This window comes from Marmota flaviventris, chromosome 11 (assembly GCF_047511675.1).
Source record: "Marmota flaviventris isolate mMarFla1 chromosome 11, mMarFla1.hap1, whole genome shotgun sequence".
NCBI lineage: Eukaryota > Metazoa > Chordata > Mammalia > Rodentia > Sciuridae > Marmota > Marmota flaviventris.
In genome coordinates, this window is record NC_092508.1 from 94,632,579 (window position 1) to 94,652,995 (window position 20,417).

General features: G+C 39.1%; 1 protein-coding gene across 7 annotated transcripts in view; it reads right to left on the reverse strand.

Annotated features, from left to right (window-relative positions):
- Nucleotides 1–17,827, reverse strand: part of Fam168b (family with sequence similarity 168 member B) — a 34,184-nt gene extending 16,357 nt beyond the window's left edge. The window contains exons 1-5 of one of the 7 annotated variants that reach the window (XM_071619236.1): nucleotides 17,595–17,827; nucleotides 14,998–15,167; nucleotides 12,560–12,657; nucleotides 10,623–10,703; nucleotides 553–636 (exon numbers count right to left, since the gene is read on the reverse strand). In XM_071619236.1, coding sequence (XP_071475337.1) covers nucleotides 553–636; nucleotides 10,623–10,703; nucleotides 12,560–12,590 — 196 coding nt within the window. In that variant the 5' untranslated portion in view covers nucleotides 12,591–12,657; nucleotides 14,998–15,167; nucleotides 17,595–17,827. Of the gene's footprint in view, nucleotides 1–552; nucleotides 637–10,622; nucleotides 10,704–12,540; nucleotides 12,658–14,997; nucleotides 15,168–17,233; nucleotides 17,502–17,594 lie in introns of those variants that run through there. The other 6 variants (XM_071619235.1, XM_027936777.2, XM_027936778.2 and 3 more) reach the window with 6 other exon arrangements.
- Between the last annotated feature and the right edge of the window lie 2,590 nt (nucleotides 17,828–20,417).

A 20,417-nucleotide genomic window follows, 5' to 3' on the forward strand; every position in this document is an offset into this window, starting at 1 on the left:
ACATGCATGCCAGGCGAGCGCGCTACCGCTTGAGCTACATCCCCAGACCCTTACAGTGACTTTTAAAACAAAAATATTCTGATGCACTTTACACGGAAGACAAGACTTTCTTTTAAACAAAGACTGGGCTAGGGATGTAGTTCAATGCTAGAGCACTTGCCACTGGGTTCCAACCCAGTACCAACACCCCCCACCCCCAGAAAAAGAATTACAAAAATATAACCAAATAAGCAAAGTGCTAAAGTACCATAAAGAAACCAATGGCAAGATGGTTTTCAGTTTCTAGTAGTAAGCTCCTACTCCTTAAACAGAGAGGCTCTGGCATAAGAAGTTACCTTTAACAACTGAGTGATTATAATGAAGATTTGTATGCTGAGAGGACCTGGCAATATCTAAAACTTATAATACAGACACCAAAAGGCTAATTTTATAAACTCAGAAATAAAACCACTTAATCCCAAATCCTAACTCTGTCCCCTCTCTTCTTAAAGCCCAGCCCCTTTTCTTTCTCCCCTACTGCATGTACAATGCATTTCATCACCCAGGACATACCTGTTTGGAAGGTAGGATTCGCTCCAGGGTACATGTTAGGAGAATAGGCAGGAGCTGCGGCTGCATAGCCCATGGGGAAACCAGCTGAAAGAAAACATATACAGCACAATGTGATGTCATCAAAGAAGAAGTAAGAGACTCTTATAATCAGAGCTCCTACAAACCCGTTATTCTTACCCTCAACTCCAAAACTCCACACGATGACTCACAAACACCAATAGCACTAAGTGTCCAACAGTTTGTCTATAAGTTGTTTTTCTTCAAAATTTTAATGGGTAAGAACCATAATCATATGTTCTAAATCTATGATTAAATGTTTACAACTTTTTACAAATGGAAAAATTTGGCATAAAGAGAGTTAGAATCTACTCTGAAGAAAAACTAAATCAAAGGGCAAGGTATTATAGCTCAGTGGTAGAGTCAGTCCCTGCTTGGTATGTGTGAGGCTCTGGGTTCAATTTCCAGGACCAAAATAAATATGAATAGCTAAATCATAATACCAAAAACCAAATATTTTTAAACCCCAAGCTATAATAAGCAAATCTCCAACACTTACAAAAGTTTTGGTCCTGATCCTACTCACATAATTTCTTACCAAGAGTAATCAGTGTGCTAAGGGTATATATAGTATGGTAGGTCCAGTTACCTTCATCTGTCTTCACTGCATAAAGTATGAAAGAACCATGATTCTTGGAGCTAAGAGTCTATTTTTGCTGCGACCAGTGAGCAACAAAAGGTGTTTTAAGGACATATATTCTCAGTGACTCCAAAGACATAGCCACATTATTGCATATTTTCATTTAAAAGCTATTTTGTGTTATTGTTCTTAGGCACTATTTAAAACTCCTAAATTCATTTCAGACTTTTTCATACTCTAATCCCCAACAACTTTCCCAGTTCAGGGTGGCCAATCATGACCCCAGGCTGTCAATATCATTACATGTCAGTCTTCTTACTGAAGAGGCTCCAACTGGCCCTGCAAGCACCAGGAAGTGGAAAAAGTCCAATCAAGAACCATATGGGGAGGCTGGGGTTGTAGCTCAGGGGTAGAGGGCTCCCCTAGCATGTGTGAGGCACTGGGTTCTATCCTCAGCCTCACATAAAAAAAACAAACAAACAAAATAAAGGTACTGTGTCCATCTACAACTAAAAAAGAAATTCTGAAAGAGAGAGAGAGAGAGAGAAAAGAAAAGAACCGAACCGAACCATATGGGGGCTGAGGTTGTAACTCAGTGTTAAGAGTAGCTGCCTAGCATGTGTGAAGAACTGGGTTTACATCTCAGCACTGCGTATAAGTAATAAAAATAAAGGTCCATCAACAACTAAAATAATAATTAAAAAAAAAAAAAGAAAAAAGAAAAGATGGGGCTGGGGATGTGGCTCAAGCGGTAGAGCGCTCGCCTGATATGTACGGGGCGCTAGGTTCGATCCTGGATACCACATAGAAATGGAATGAAGATATTGTGTCCACCTAAAACTAAAAAATAAATATTAAAAAAAAGAAAAGAAACTTATGGAAGCAAGCTGTTCTTTATTAAATGAGAAATTCTTAGAAGACTAAACTAATAGCCAGTAATAATTCCAAACATGAACACAAAGAAAACACCAAGACATTTAGTATGAAAGTCAGAATCCTGCCCCCTACCCAGATGTCTATTAGCAGAGGAGGCCTCAGTCATCTCCCCAGCCTTTCTCAGAGCCCAGGGACCCATGAGGCCCCTGATCCCCTTGATTGACTCCCTGGTTCATAGTGCAGAAAGATGTGACAGCCAGGGCATTAGAAATTCTTTTTCATACAAGGGGAAGAGTGCCACTGAGAGGACCCATGTTTGCTAGCCCTAACTAGCTAGTACAGTTGTGAAAAACTGTACTTTAGTCCTCTCTTCCCTAACCTGATGAAACAAAACAACAGTTAGGCTCCTTGGCATGGGGCAGCAACTTGGGAGGCTGATGTAGGAGGATCACAAGTTGCCTCAGCAACCTAGTGAAGCCCTAAGCAACTTAACAAGAACCTGTGTCAAAATAAAACATAAAAAGGGCTGGAGATATGGCTCAGTGATTAAGAGCCCTTGGGTTCAATCCCTGGTACCAAAAAAGAAAGAAACAAAACAGCAGCCTTCGAAAGAAACTGTGCTGAAGAGGCTCAGAGAAAGGTGTTTGTTTGCTAGGGCACTTAGACTGGGACATTTAGGGTGGCATCATGACCCTTTAAGGAACAGATGTAACAGTAAACAAAGTGATGAAAACCTTTGGAATGAGGTGAAAACTAGGGGCAGGAATTGGTGGTCTAAGTGAACTTCCAAAGGGTTCAGTCATTATGGATAGGTTTGGTTTTTGGTTTCTTTTGAAGCACTGGAGATAGACCCCAAGGCCTCCTGCATGCTCAGCGAATGCCCTAAACTGAGCTACACCCCTAAGTCCCTCAGTAGGTTTTATCTGAAGGTTACATATAAAGTCCCTTTCTAGAATCCCTGTAGCACCCCTCCTCAGCCGGGATGCCCTTGCTTTGCTATCCCACCTTTCCAAGCAGTCCAACAAGTTTCAATAAGAAAAGTAAGACAATGGCCCACAGGAATTCCTACAAGTGGCCAGATCTCATCTCTTACATGAATGTGTTTTGTTTTGTTTTTTTTTTTTCCTTGATCCTGAAACTGATCCTCCTCTATCTCAGTAGAAACTATTTTGGGTTTATCTCTAGATTCTCACTTTCCCACTTGCCCCCTAGTCAGAGAATAATGTGCAGTGGTAAAATGTTTTATCAACTTCACTCATTCTGGACATCAAGGGAGGATTTCACTTGAAACAGACTTCAAGTGGCCATTGTAAAAACAGCAGGGCAGAAATTTCCATCAGCATTCTGTAGACTGACCTGGAGAGGTTCCCCAGAGGCCCAAATGCAAGGAGAGCCAAGTAAGCTCTGGAGCTGCCTCAATTCACCCATAGGAGCTAATGGTATATAGCTTATACACCAGGGAGTCAGTCAGAAAAGGAAATACCACTGACCTAGAGAATATGCTGTAGGCATGTGCAGGAATTCCCACAAAATCCAATTTTCTTTATCTCTCTCCATAAAATCCACTAGTAAATTCTCTGAGAATCATCTGTTTGGTATTTGCTTCAAGGGTCTTACTGTTATGTTTGTTTGGCCCTTCCCTTCACAACCATCTAACAATGAGTTAATGTGCTCTAAAATCAAACAGATCACAAAGCATATTTAAAATAGCTAGTGAATAACCAACAGAGGGTCATTATACAACTGGCCTCTGGTATGGGAGCCTCTGCTCCTTCCATGCCCTCACTCTCTCCATTCCATCAGCCACATTCCATCTGCTCTGCCACCATCATGACCAGAGCTGAACATAGCTCACCTCACTATTTCTACTTCAACCGTTTCCACTTGGGTTACATATAACCCCACAGGGGTAGTCTGAAAAGACCCTACTGGCATGCTACTTTGCTGGCTGTGGGTGTAACACCAAACTCTTTCTCTTATTCTCTCCAGAATTTTGTTGAGAAGAACTGTTTCTCTACCCTTAGGATTTTTCTAGCCCTAGCAGCTTCCTAAAAATGTCCCCCAGTGGACAACAAGAAGTGTCTCCTTCAACAACTACTCTCATTCTTTTCTGGCATGCAGAGGCTTTGGAAAGGCCAGACTCCCCACAGCAAGAGAATGGAATGATGAACTTCAACTATAGCCATTTTTATGTGCTTGATCACTTTATGGTAATACCATCAAAACAGGGGAAAAAAGACAAATTAGGAGAAAATATTTACCAATTACTTAGATAAAGGGTTGACATACTTAACGTTTGTTTCTTTTTGGGAAGTTCAGAGAATTGAATATAGTACTTCACATCCTCTAGGTACCACTGAGCTACATCTCCAGCCCTTCTTACTTTGAGACAGGTTTTCACTAATGTTACTTGGACTGGCCTCAAACTTCTAATCCTCCTGCCTCAGACTTCCAAGTAGCTGGGATTATAAACCTATACCACCACATCTGTCTATAACTTGTAAACTAGAAGAACAAAAACCCAAGAAAAAAAAAATAGACATGGACTGTTAGAACTGCAAACTACAACTACACTGATACCATCTCACACCGGAATAGCAACCACCTGAAAATTAGACGACATTTTGTCAGCAAGGCTGTGGAAAAATGATCTTCTAGCAGAAGGATAAAACAGGAAAAGCTCTATGGAAGTGAACTTGGCATTATCTTAAAAACTGCACATGTAGGGCTGGGGATGTGGCTCAAGCGGTAGTGTGCTCGCCTGGCATGCGCGCGGCACTGGGTTCAATCCTCAGTACCACATACAAAAATAAAGATGTTGTGTCTGCCGAAAACTAAAAATTAAATATTAAAAAAATTCTCTCTCTCTTTAAAAAAAAAAAAGCTGCACATGTATATATGGGAGGCTGAAGCTAAAGGATCCTGAGTTCAACCCCAGCCTGGGCAAAACAGAAAGATGCTGTATCCAAAAATATCAAATGTAAACATATTTACTCTTTGATACACAACTCTACCTCTAACATTCACCTTGAATTTTAATTTCCACAACAAATATAAGCACAAGGTCATTTACTCTGAAGCATCATTCAAACAGCAAACAATTCAAACAACCCTAACACCCTTCAAAAGGAAACCCTACAAGGGGCTGTGGTTGTGGCTCAGTGGTAGCATGTCACCTAGCACACTGAGGCACCGGGTCTGATCCTCAACAACACGTAAAAATGAAATAAAGATTGTATGTCCACCTACAACTAAAAAATAAACATTTAAAAAATAAAATAAAAAATAAATATAAAAAAAGAAAACCTCACAAAATGGAGGGTTTATTCAATAGTATTATGTTTTAAAAAAAGAAGAAAAAAATCTCTGTGAAATTATATGGGAGTGATTTCTAGAATAATTTAAGTTAACAAAGCAAAGTGTGAGACACTTGCTGCATCACTTTCCCAAAACTAACCTGCTGTTCCAACAGTGAAGACATACGCGGGCTGATGACCTCCAGCAGTAGCAGCCTAACACAAGCCTCCTGCAACTGCCAATCCTTTCCCCAGGAAACCCAATAGCCTGGCTGAGACTTCCTCGATTAAGCACTCCAGTCTGAGGCTCTTCCTATCCAATTCTGCTTCCTCCCCATTGATTTTCCACAAGTGTTATCCCACCACCCTCGCCCCCACCAAAATGTATCTGTTGCTAACTCCAACTCAAGAGTCCACTACTTTCTGTGCACCAAAGGAGAAATTAGAATACATGACTTGTTGGCCTGGGACACTTGTCAACTCAGCATGGGCAAAAGTTCCTCATTCCCTGAGTTGATTAAGATCAATCAGTAAGTTATCTACCTGGCAAAGGAAGACCTCATCAGGACCACCCACAATTTCTAATATAACATGTGTGACAACCAAAGAAAAATCCCAGACAACCCGAGAGAAATGACTGAAAAACAAACTAACAACAGAAATAGACCCACAGCGAATCCAGAGTCTGCAGTCAGCCCAAAGATCTTTCAAATAACTGAGTAATATATTGGAGAAGATAAAAAGTCTTGATTCAATGTATGATTTTACAACAAATTTGAGCACAATCAGGATTAGTGAAATGAAAACAGATCAGTAGAAGCTATCCATATTTTAAATTAATTGAGGTAAAAAACTGGAAAATACAAAAGAAAAGGGGTACATTCATATACTTGTTAATGAAGTCCCAGGAAAGAGTAAGGAACAGAAAAATACTTGCACAGATACTGCAACGGCTAGGAAGAAACAAACCAAGGACCAAAAAGTTCACTAAATGCTAAGCAAGACAAAAACCAAGAAAATGATATCTAGTTACATGATGGTAAAAACAAAGATATTTTAGGGGCTAGGGCTGTAGCACGTTTGAGTCACTGGGTTTGAGGAAGGAAGGAAAGAAGGAAGGAAGGGAGGGAGGAAAAGAAAAAAGAAAGGAAAAGAAAAGAAAGAAGAAAGATTTTTTTTTTTTTAAAGATATTTTAAAAGCCATAGGGAGGGGCTAGGGTTGCAGCTCAATGGTAGAGCACTCGCCTAGAACATGTGAGGCCCTGGGTTCGATCCTCACCACCACATAAAAATAAATAAAATAAAGGTATTGTGTCCAACTACAACTTAAAAATAAATATTAAAAAAAAAAAAAAAAACAGAGAGCACAACGGATGGCAAGGGAGAAGCAAAAATTGATTCCCAAAGGCAATGCAAAACTGAAGACAATGGAATTACATCCTTAATGTCTGAGAGAGAGTAACTGCCAACCTAAAAAATCTATATTCACCATTATAAACAAAAACAAAGGCTCCCCAAAAGATATCACATTAGATCCCCAGGAAAATGACTATGAACTTATTTGAAATAAGACTTAGCAAATATGACTCAGGATCTTGAAATGAGATCATCCTTGACTGCTCAGGTGAGCCCTAAATCCAATGACAAGTGACTTTAAAGAATACACACAAAAGAGAAGCAGAGGTTTTGACTATGGAAGCAGAAATGGGATTGATGTGGCCCCAGGGCTACAGTGTAGGATGACCTGCAATGCCAGAAACTAGAAAAGGCAAAGACTGTAGCCCTACCCATATCTTAATTTCAAACTTCTGTATCCGTGAGAGAATAAAATTTCTATTTTAATCTATTAAAAGCTTGTGAGACTGGGGATATAACTCAGTTGGTAAGTGCTTGCCTGGCATGCACAAGGCCATGGGTTCAATCCCCAGCACAACAATAACAACAACAACAAAAAAAACATTATTTACAGGGCTGGGGTTGTGGCTCAGAGGTAGAGCACTCACCTACCATGTGTGAGGCACCGGGTTCGATTCTCAGCACCACATTAAAAAAATAAATAAGTATATTGTGTCCACCTATAACTTAAAAAAAAAAATTAAAGTTTGTGGATTGGGAGGGGGTGTTAAAGGGAGTTATTCAGATAAAGAACAAAAGACCCAGACAGAAACGTGTCAACAAAGAAAGCAATAAAGAGCACTACAAATAACTGAGTTAATAGCTGTTGACTGCACAAAATAAAAACAGTAATGTCTTAAGGCATGGCAACAATAATACAAAAGGAGAAAAAGAGAATTTTTAAAATGTTGTATTATAGTAACCATTAAGAGAATAGTGAAAAAAAAAAACTAATAGAAGAATTAAATAAAAATATTTGATTAATCCAAATGATGGCAAGAGAAAAATGAGCAAAGAAAACAAAATTCTGGATATAAATCAATTATATCAGTAATTATAACAAAATATAAAACATTTCTGAGAAGAGTTTCCTATTTAAGTGTAAATAAAAATAACAGTAATAGAACCAGTCTCTCCATTTGTCAGTAAGAGTATAAAAGAGCACAAAAGGGGGCTGGGATTGTGGCTCAGCAGTACAGCGCTAGCCTAGCATGCGCAGAGCCCTGGATTCAATCCTTAGTACCACATAAAAATAAATGAATGGAATAAAGTTATTGTGTCCAACTACAATAAAAAAAATAAATATTTTTTTTTTTTTTTTTTTTTTAAAAAAGAGCACAAAAGTACTTTCCTATATTAAAATGTCTTGTCAGCTTTTGGTTGAAATTATGCTGGCCGTCACATCCTGCAGGCACATCTTCCCATATTTTTGACTCCCTGATTTAAATGACCTAGAGTGATTATTGGTCCTGCATTGAAACCTCACTCATAAAGTTTTTGTTTAATTTATTTTTTAGTTGTAGTTGGACATAATACCTTTACTTTATTTTGTTTTTATGTGGTGCTGGGGATTGAACCCTGGGGCTCGTATGTAGCTTAGGCAAGCACTCTACCGCTGAGCTACAACTCCAGTCCCTCTCATAAAGTTGTATAGAAGTAAGAGAGACATAAAAATCTCAAAACCAAGAAAATAGAAAATAAGTATAAGGAAATGAAGGCAAAAACTATGTAAAAAGATACAAAATTTTAAATATCTTTAAAATTACAGAAATTTTCTTTTAAATGTAATTTTTAGACCCCAAAATAAAATAAAAAATGTGAGAGGGGGTAAAAAAAAGCAGCTTACTCCAAAAATTCTCTTAACCAAGTGTCAGCAACAGCCCACAGGGCCCACCACCCATTTTTACAGTTGTACTGGAACACACCACACTGAATATTGCCAAAGGCTGCTTTTGTGCTACAGAGACAGAGCTGAGTAGCTATACAATTCTAAAATATTTACTACCTGGACCTTCATGTAGAGTTTACCAATCCCTGTCAATGGCCAACCAAAGAGGAAGAACAAATATACACATTTCAGCATTAATACCACTATACAGAGCTGGTGTTTATGCTTCCTGGAGCACTTCATTCTCCTCAAACTTCTTAGCCAGTCTATTCCCCCCGTCCTCCAATCCTAATACTGCTTTCTGGTTCTCACTTTAGCAGTGTTCTACAAGCAAATTAACCTGAATTTTGTCCAAATTTTTTTTTTTTTTTTTTTTGTCATTTTTAAGTTCTGATTGGTTACTTTTTCTCTCCCAGCATACTGTTCCCCTCTTATGTTTTTGATTCTTTCTTTTCCATTTGTAATTATTCTAAAATTGTCGGTGTGACACAGCAAACAGTCATGACTGGTGACTTTCACCTGACAGCACCCTGTGTCTTATGATTTTTCATGCAAGCAGGCAGAATTTTGTCTGTGGGAAGCCCACGCAAGCTGGGTTGAGGACAAATGCCTCCACAGCACTTATGCATTCTCTTCTGTCAGGGGCTCTAGGGGAAATGCAAGTTGAAGAATATTTTTTATGTTGGTTTCTAAACTTCTGGAGCCCCTAGGAAATGCACAGTAATGCAAATCAGTGTTCTAAACATCCCTGAAATGGCTACAAAATCTTAGGAAAGCCATCCCTCCTTCTCAGAGCCCATGCAGACTCAAGCTTCTGGGTGGGACCACCTCTTTCCTGGGAGATCAACTCTCTAGAAATCAGACTAATTGATGAGAGCCCACTCCTACTCCTTGTCTCACAAGATCTGAAGCCTATTCCCATGTGGATTGTTACAACCCACAAACAACAAATACCTCTTGGACAGACACCTTACCTTAATGGTCAAATAAAATGGGTTTCACACCACTCCCATATTTGACCCTAGACAATCCTTTTCCCTCCTGCAAGTTCAGGTATACATTTTCAAATGTTTTATTCCATTTTCTTTTCTTTTTTGACCCCAGGGATTAAACCCAGGGGCACTAAGCCCATCTCCAGCACTATTTTTTTTAATATTTTTGTATTTGTAGTAGGACACAATATCTTTATTTTATTTATTTTTATATAGTGTTGAGGATCAAACCCAGCACCTCGCACATGCTAGGCAAGCGCTCTACCACTGAGCCACAACCTTATCCCTGCCCAATACTTTTAAAAAATATTTTATTTAGAGACAGGGTCTTACTGAGTTGCTTGGGAACTTGCTAAATTGCTCAGAATGGCTTTGAACTCACAGTCCTCCTGCCTCAGCCTCCAGAGCCACTGGGATTACAGGCATGCATCACGGTTCCCAGCTCATTTTCTAAGGATTTTGTAGCAACAAGGTTTTAGGGTTATCAACCATATTATTAAAATCCACAAAGAAATCATAACATTGCAAATAGTTATCCTTTATTCAAAGTCACCACTCAGGACAACCATTGCTGACTCGGTACTGTTCAGGCCTTAGTTAGAAGTATGTCCTCTCTGACCCAGGGATGAAACTAAAGTTCCATCAGATATGATATAAATAGGAAATAAAAAGCCTTTTGGGCTTTCTTACAGGGTAGAGATAAAGTGAAAGATTGTTATGAGGGCTGAGCCACAATGGGGAGGAACAAACAGGACCTGTGACTAATTAATATTAAGCTAAGATGAGGAAGTGAGGCTTACCAGACCAACTTAGATAAACAAGATCCTGGTCCCAACTGCTGAAACTACTAAATTAAACTTTGATCAAAGCCAGTCTTCTCTCTTAATTTTTCATTTTCATTTATCTTCTTCCTTGTCCACTCTAAATATTTTCAATGCTATGGAAATATACCAAGTAATCAAAAATGAAAAATTCTACTCACTTACCTGGATAACCAATTCCTTTGGCATTTGCATAGGGAACCCCAGAAGATCCAGGGCTATAAACGGGATTCATGATTTCAAGAACTAAAAGGAAAAAAAAAGTGATTTAGCCAAGTATTTTTGTTCTCAAGATTTTTCTCCAGTATCAGTCCCCAAAAGAGCAGGTACTAAGAATCTTTCTCTAGCCTATCTAAAAGGTGTTTCATGCTTCTCCCAACTAGCAGACAACACAAAATGAACGCCAAATGTTTTAATTAATGCCCAACCAGGATGTTATAAACAGTTCTTTACAACTCTCTTCAGTCCATCAGAAACTAACAGGAAAAAGTATTCGCTATATAAGAAAAAACATTCTACAAATAACCTAAATGTCCTTTTAATAAAGAACAGTTAAGATATATCCAAGCCATGAAATATGCAGGTGCTTTTAAAAAAGCATTTAAGTAAAATGGAGGTATACCTTAGTGTTAAGAGAGCTTGCTTGGCAAGCCACTAGGCCCTGGGCTTGATCCTGGGTCCACAAAAAAGCACAAGATTGATACAATGTTAAGTGAAAAGAGTAGGGTACAATACTGAGCCCAAATTTACATCAACTTATGGTCATTGGCACCTCCAACACATGGAAATAAGTGTGGAAGAAAACAAAAACATTAAGGTAATTATCTCTACATGAGTTGGGTTTAGTGTTCCTCCTCACTTTTCTGCATTTTTAAAAATAACTTGATTTTTTTCCTAAAAAAAGAAAAATTAGCTTACAGCCCGGCTATTCATTAACCCACTCAATTTTCTAAAACTCACTAATCTTTTTTTTTTCCTGAAAAGTTCAAACATTTAGTTATGATTCTGTTCCTTCCCTAACTAAAATAAGATTCTCAACTTAAGTATGAGCTTTCCCTAGTCCTCATCCAGTAAGTCACTCTTTTTTGGCCCCAGGGATTATGTGACTGAAAAGAGCAAGATGATCTTTAATTTACATAAAAACTGTGTGAGGAAAGAAGTATCTATGGCACTCTGAATTTTTTTGCTGAATATTGCTGTGAATCTGAAACTGCTCTGAAAAAGTTCCCCACACTTCTTTTTCCTTTTTTTTTTTTTTTTTTTTTTTTTTGATGTTTGTTTTTGAGATGGGGGTCTATGTTGTTCAAGCAAACTCTTGGGCTCAACTGATTCTCCTATCTCAGACTCTCAAGTAGGTGAGTCTACAGGTGAGCCCATGACTCCTGGCTAAAAGTTCTGTTTTTTAATTCGGGGCAGGGGTGGGGGGATAGGACAACCCACACATTACATGTACATTAGTTTACTTTTTCAGTGTATGCCTTCTCCACATGCCCAATTAGAATACAGGCCCACAAAAGCAGAGAACATACACTTGGTGCTATTTTCTTTGATGTCTCTAATTCACCAATAACAATGTCTAATACAAAATAGGTTCAAATACCTACTCACTTTCTTAAAAACACACACACACTTTAAAACTCTAGTTTTTTAATTCCATTAAAGACAAAACACAGGGCTGGGGATATAGCTCAGTTGGCAGAGTGCTTGCCTAGCATGCACAAGACCCTGGGTTCAATCCCCAGCACCACAAAAAAAAAATAAATAAATAAATAAATAAATAAATAAAAATAAAGACAAAACACAAAAATGAAGCACTTCAAATTTTCAGCTCACCTAACTCATAAGTCACAGCTAAGCAGTTCAGTATACAGAATAAACTAGCTCACAACCTTAGCCTCTGTAACAAATTCAGTAAGAATAAATTGACAGCATCAGAGATAAGGGCATTTATCAACAGAACAATTATTTTTTTTTTTAAGACTTTTAAACCAAAGCTAGATTTGCTACATCCAAAACTACAGTTAAATGATATCTTAATCAGAATGTTCTCCCCTTCCTGATGTTCATTATGGCAGCCACTTGCCTAGAGTGACTATGAACACCTGAAAAAATGTGGCTGGTGCAAGATCTCATGTTTCATCTTTATTTAACTTCAACTTAGTCACATATGTCCAGGACTACCACATTGGACAGCACAGACCTACAAAATAAAGAAAAAACAAGAAAGGAAGCAGGTAAGCAGAAGGATCAATTGTGTTTTATCCCCCAAACTGGCAATTGCCAAATCCAATTCCTCTACACTTTTAACCTACTCTTGGAGATCTACAACATAGGAATCATGAAGGTCCTCAAATACTTCATTAACTTCTCAGGTTTAACTATCATTTCTCAAGAAATAAATATTTCCCAAACTCTAGTTTTCTGCATTCTGTGCCAAAACCTAATTTTATTTTCTTAACTGAACATGAGATTAGCAAAACACTATGCAAAAGCCATGGAGAAAGGAGGAAGTCACAGTACCTCCCTTCTGAATTTACAATCTAGAAAAAGCGCTGTCCAACAGAATTTTCTGCAAAGTTGGAAACTATGTCTGTGCTGTCCAAATATGGTAACTGAATTTTCAGCTTAAATAATCAGATGTAAGTTACAGCTATTATTCTGAACAGCACAGGCCTATAAGAATTAAAACAAAAATCATGAATAATTGTGATACAGGGCAGAGTATTAAGAGTCACAAGTGAATAAATTGTTCTAAGAGCTGAATGGAGAGAGCAAAAATTCAATAGGGGAGGGACGAATAATCAGGAAACATGATTCAAGAGGCAGCATTTCCAAATTTCACAACTAGCCACAGGAATGAGAAAATTCAAGACCCACATTGCAAATATTAGAAGACTGGGTATATCTGGAGCTTAGGTTACAAGTAGGAATCAGCAATAAGTGACTATGGAGAAACAGGTTAGATTACAAGCAGGTGGAGACCCTTAAATGTGGGCTGAGCAAGCAGCTATCGTATGACAGGCAATGAAGCTCATAAACAGCACAACTAAACAAGAGTTCCCATTCCCTGGGTATATACCATTCCTATGTATACAAAATGAAAACTACATTCCTAGGTATACAAAATGAAAACTATACATCAAAAACTACACAAATTATTACTGTGCTGTGATAGCCAAAAATTGCAAAAAAAAAAACCTCAAATACACTGGAAACCAGGAGGCTCCCCTTCCATAGCCTTACAGTCTAGACCTCTAATGATACAGTTTAACCCACGTGCCACTAAAAATTTCACAGAACCACGTCTGAACTGAGATTACATTTCCTGAAAGAATTTCTACTTCCTCAGAAGCTGATAATATATATTTTCTAAAGTTATTAAAACATTTTAATGAATTAAAAGTTACATGTAGATAAAATATTACAGGATTAATGAAAGTGTTGCAGTTTTGTAACAATTTGACAGAGGCAAAAAATAACTTATAACAGACACATCTCTCTGAACAAACACCAAAAAGCTCAAGTTATTTGTTCATTCCCCCAATACTATAATCCCAAAGAACTGAGGAAATTCCTTGATCCACATGGCCTCTCTCCATCTCACAAAGTGAAGTTCTTAAGTATTTTTTGAATGTGCAAGAATAACTGAAGAATTATTCAACAGAACATATGGGATTTATCATAGTAATATTAACTTGAATTCAGAGTTACTGAAACATAATCTGTTTACTGATTAGTAGACTTGAAACCTGAACCTAAAGATCAAACCTAACATCACTAAGAGTCAAATTACTTAACTATCTGCATCCTTACATGATGAAATATGAATTACTATGTATCATCAAAGATGTATTGCTGCAAAAGTCAAATATATTTTTATGCCTCTAACTTCCAGTTCTGGGGAAAAGTCAAGGAGTTGGAGGTATGGAGGAATCAGGCAAAACCAAAAGATGGGGCATTCTGGAGGACAAATGACCCAGTTTCTTCAATAAGTCATTCATCTGAAAAAAAGGCACAGGGGTGGGGGCAGTATTAGATTAAAATAGATTATGGGCTGGGGCTGTAGCTCAGTGGCAGAGCACTTGCCTAGCATGTGTGAGGCACTGGGTTGATCCTCAGCACCACATAAAAATAAAATAAAGGCATTCTGTCCATCTACAACTACAAAAAAAATTTAAAAAAAAATAATATTAGACATAAAGGAAACAAACAGATTTTGTATGGATTCTGATTTAGAGTTTAAAAACCGTAAAAAAAAAAAAAAAAAAAATTTAAGGATATTTGGAACAAAACCTAAATTAGTATCAGATGATACGCTATGTGTAGTACATTTGAGGTTGCATGTATACATAATTTTTTAGAGATACATGTTAAAGTACATAAAGACATGTCTTTAATTTAAAACACTTCAACCAAAATGGGCAAATACAGTAAAATGCTAATAATCTTTACATCAGGATGTTGCATACATGGCATTATAGTATATTGTACTTTTTTCAGTTGCATAATGAAAAACAAAAGGAAAAAAACCATCACCAACCTGCCTGGAATCTAAGGCCACTAGTTATCCAGAAACCACCAGTTTCCTAGTTCTGACTTGGCTTAGACCAAGGAACCCAATCGCAAGGCTGGAACCACAGGGTACCACTTCTTTAAAGTTTTCCACTTGAAATGATTCAACTGTCAGAATTACTACGGGCGGTTTGACACCTACACAAGAAAAGAAAAATCTTAGATTTGATGACAGCAAAAATTCCTCAACCTGAAAATCCCAATCAGAACAATCAGGAATCTTTAAAATTAAAAAGCCATCACTGCATCATCTCTAGTTTTAAAGTATATCATGATCTAAATAAATAAACAAAGCTCCTACACAAAATAGTAATAATAAAATTTTAGGGGCTGGGGTTGTGGCTCAGTGGTAGAGCACTTGTCTTACCACTTGTGAAGCACTGGGTTCAATCCTCAGCACCACATAAAAATAAATTTTTTAAAAAAAAGGTTTTGTGGGCTGGGGATGTGGCTCAAGTGGTAGCGCGCTCGCCTGGCATGCGTGCGGCCTGGGTTCAATCCTCAGCACCACATACAAACAAAGATGTTGTTGTGTCCGCCGAGAACTGAAAAATAAATATTAAAAATCTCTCTCTCTCTCTCTCTCTCCCCCCCTTTAAAAAAAAAAAGGTTTTGTGCCCATCTACAACTAAATATTATATTAAAAAATTTTTTAAAGCCTGATATTTTAGATTTCCTATCAACAACCCTGATTTTATGGGGCTTAAACTCTCTTTCAGAGACTCCAATATACAACATACAATACTCTTTAATCAACACTGGAACTTCTCAGTAACATCTGACATCATCCAGAAAAGCACATAATAAAAGAAAGTTCTCCACTCTCCCCAGTCTACTTTCACTACCAACATATGCAGTCTACTGGGAGAAATTCACAAATTTCTGCACAATACACTTGGACAGACTTCAGGGAAACATAGACATGAGTGAAGAATTAGTCTATTGTGCTGGTATACTGCTGTTTAAAAACTGTTCCAATTGGTGCAGGAAAAGAAACTGTCTATATAAGACAAGCTAGAAAGACAAAAATTTCCCTTTAAACCACAGAGCCTGTAAAAAATTAAAATATTTTAAATGCACTTCAGATTTTTTTCCCCAAAATTCTCATCTACTTTTACAGCATTATGCTTTTCTTAATTTCCCAGTGTTTGGAATTCAAATAATTTTCAAGTTACAATTCTGTTTAATCTTAAAATGAATATGGGTTAAAAACTAGTTTACAGTAAATCTTAACATATTAGGTTCTAATAAGAAGGTTTGGGCAGTAACAGCACATGCTGCTCCCTCCTTCCTTTGGAGTTTCAGGCACTTGCCTTAGGGCACAGCCTAAATCCTTTTACTATTCTGAAAGGCAGGAGGCAGAAAAAGGACACTATCTGCTTGGGCATTTTCAGTGACTGCTGCAAAGTGAACACCCAGGAGAACCTTATAAGTCAGCAGTCTCCAACTAGAAGCCTGCAGCGCCTCCCACCAGACCTAAACTTTCCTTTAGTCAAAATCACAACTAATTTTAACTTATTTGAAAGCTTGCATGCCAAGCTGAAAATACTGGTAACCTGAAAATACTGCATGAGAACGCACTCTACCAAAGTCAGTGCACTTTATAAGGACCAGGAAAGGTAAAATTTTCATAATTTCCACCACAGTAGTTAACATTACAAAATGTAACCTTAGACTGCTGAAGTCTTGACTGACAAGCAAAAACAACCCACTAACTTCTTCACCTACAAAAGTTTAAATGCCTTATAATTGCCAAAGCCAAATTTAAAAACCTAAAACCTTTCATAATATTTGAGAAAGTAATCTGAAATTATACAAGGATGACTGGAAATTTTAAGGAAAATGAACTACATAAATCTTCTTTAAAGCTTCTGTGCATGCCAAAACACTCCAAAACATGTTTAAGAGTGACTTTAATGATTAAACATTAACTCATACAATCCACTGGATGCACGTTCGCACACACTACAAAGGAGAAACACCCTGTTTGTAGACACTGGAAAGGTGCACTTTGTTTTTTCAAAGTTTACCCACACTGTGCCACAAAATGTCCTTTCTGAAGAAAATCTTAAAAGCTTAATTTAAATCGTGCCTTTTCAAGCAAGGGGAGGACGCTCAATTTCCACAAAGCAAATGAATCTTACTTTGTAGATAAAGTGAATAATTCGAAATGATTAAACCCAAGAATACCAAACCTGACTTACAGAAACGCCACCCCAATGTTCCCCTGTTTTCCATACTCTCTTGCTCTGGTGACTGCGACCTTTAAAAGGCCGAGAGGACATCCCTGCGCCATGAATACCCCGCTGGCTGGCCACCTGGGCCGCAGCCCCCAGCCACACAGACCGCACCTGCCCGCGCCCGGGCCCCAGCCCGGCCAGCGGACAAAGCGCAGCAGGGCCCAGTCTGGCGCCCAGCGACCCCCAGCCACCGGCCCGACCTTGGCGCCGCCCCGAGCTGGTCGCACAAAGCACTGCACTTCCGTCCGCGCCACCGCCCCGGCCCGCCCGCCGGCCGGGGCTGGGGAGGGCGTGCGTGCCGCCCCCGCCAAGCAGCCCCACTCACCGAGCCGCGCGAGGCGGCCTGGGCCTGGGTAACCAGCGCTCGCCCGCCTGGGCGGGATGGGCCGTGGGTCAAAGCGAGGGTTAGCGCCACGGAGGCCTGTTCCGATGCGGACTGAGCCGCTCGGCCCGCGTCTCCACCGCCGCTCGGGGGCCGCACTCGCGTTTGCTCTGCTCCGCCCGACCCGCCTCTCCGCAGCCCGCGCTCCACTCCGACGCTGCGCAGCACCGGAGCCACAAACCTCACTTCCGCCCGGAGCGCGCCGGAGAGGGGACGCGCGTGGCGCGTGACGCGACGGCGTGCGCGCTCCTGCCTGCGTGCGCGAGGCGCCCGGATGGGCTGACACGCCTGAACGCGCGGAATCCGGAGACCCTAGCTGGCTCTGAGGGCTTCCCTTTGTAGGCGGCGGTCGAGTTGCACAGGTTAATACAGAACAGAGAAAAGAACGTGCCGGGACATAGTTATAGTATTTGTTAACTTCTTGTGAAGGAAGTGTGCTTGGGTTCGCCTAAATGAAACAGCCCCTGCGGCGAGAGAGTGACAGTCCTGGATCACCACCTTCTTCGGCCGTCCGCTGCCCAGGTCTCCTCGCTAACGACGCTATCCCGGCAATCGGGGCGGGCGTCCTCCGTTTCCTCTGCTGGTGGGCCCTCCTCACGTGGCGTGGGCCCCGTGGGTGTGGTACGCACTCTGCCAAGCACTGCTTTGAAAGCCCTGCTTCCCTTTAGGTCAGGATGAGGAATCTGCACCGAGATTGACTGACTTTAAGAACGTACCTGGGGTGGAGCTCAGTAGTGGAGCACTTGCTTAGCATGCTTGAGGCCCAGCACTGCACAAATAAAGTAACAAAACACACAACTCCTAAGAGAGGAACGCGTCATTCAAAACCCCCAAGCTCTGGCTTCATTGTGTTTGATCAACTGGGAAATCCTGGCTTTCATCTTCCTCAGAGTTACTTTCCCTTCTCTAACATGAATAATACCCACAAACAAGTTCCCTGCCTGAACTGAGAGCCAGAGATCAAGAGCTTACCTTGGTCACAAATGATAGGGTGCTGAGTAGAGGATGGAGGGGTTAGTCCCATTGTGCCAGGCAGAGCAGAACCACCTCATGGGCCTCTACTTAGCAGAAAGAGCCCTATCAGGCTACCCAACACTGTCCAAGCAGAGGGCAGTTCTACTCTTGAGCAGCATCAGCTGCATTTCCAACTAAAGGTTCTTGAGCTGACATCTATTGAATTTCAGTGGGGATTAAAATACAGGTTGAATCTCGCTAATCTAAACTGCTTGGGACCAGAAATGTTTTAGGATTTGGATATATATGTTTTTTTGGAATATTTGCATATACATAATGAGATATCTTGGGAATGGGGCCCAAGTTTAAGCATAAATTCATTTATCTTTTCCTTTAAGCACAAATTTCTTTATGTTTCCTAAGTGCCTTATACATATTTTGTATACAATTTATAAGTAGTTTTGTACATGAAACAAAATATTATGGAATATGCCATTTCTAGTGTCATGTTCAAAAAGTTCTGAATTTTGGAGTACTTTGGATTTCAAATTTTCAAATTAGGAATGTTCAACCTGTAGTTTGATACAACTTCTAGAGTATGCAAATATTGATCATTATAAACAAAATTAAGACAATACACTTTTAAATATATCCATTGAAATATAAACAGCATGGTGATTTGATTCCCACTGTTTGCCAGCTTAACAATACATGAATAAGTTCTATAACAGAATTTAATCATTCCTTTTTGTTCTTGTACTTTTAATAACTCAGGAGGCTGAGGCAGGAGGATTCCAAGTTTAAGGCTAGCTTCAGTAACAGTGTGGCCCTAAGCAATTTTGTGAGATGCTGTCTCAAAATAAAAAAATATAAAAGACTTGGGATGTGGCTCAGTGGCTTAGCACCCCTGGGTAAAATCCATGGTACAAAAAATAAAATTATCATTCTTATCAATAAACTTTTTAATAATATTTATGTAAGTCCTATATGAATTTAAAAAGTGAACACAAAAGAACACTTACATACATAGAGGAAAACATCACACATAGAGGAAAACATCACATTCTTGAGTAAGTGAATATAATTGGAAAAAGATCTATGTGCAGAAAATTCGTTTATGAATTGCATAAAATACTGATAACTTTTTAACTAGATAAGTGATTTTTTTAAACTAAGGATTGAACTCAAAGGCTATCACTAAGCTACATTCCCAACTCTTTTTTTTTTCAAATATTTATTTTATTTATTTTTTATTTTTTTGGTGTAAATGAACACAACACAATGCCTTTATTTTTATGTGGTGCTGAGAATCGAACTGGGTCCCACTCATGCTAGGCGAGCGCTCTGCCGCTGAGCCACAACCCCAGCCCCTTCCAATTCTTTTTTTATTTTTTATTTTAAGACAGGATTTCACTAAGTTACTGAACCCTCCTGAGTCACTGGAATCATAGGTGTAAGCCACCATGCCAGATGAAATGATTCTAATGTATGAATGGGGGAAATCAACAAGAAATATAAAAGGCAAGTGTATATTCTAGGAAAACTTTGAAAATAAAGCATAACAAAGGGGCTGGAAATGCAGTTCAGTGGTAAAGCACACTGGGTTCAATCCCCAGCTCCAAAAAAAAAAAAAAAAAAGTGTCAAGAACACTAGACTTACCAGCCTTAATTAATGAGAAACTATATTGCTAGTGCATGCATAGTCCAACGAAATATAATAGAAAATTCTGAAATACACTGGAGTAATTTGAGGAATTTAGAGACAGTTTTGGTTTTTATTTTCCTCTTTTGTGTGTGTGTACTGGGAATTGA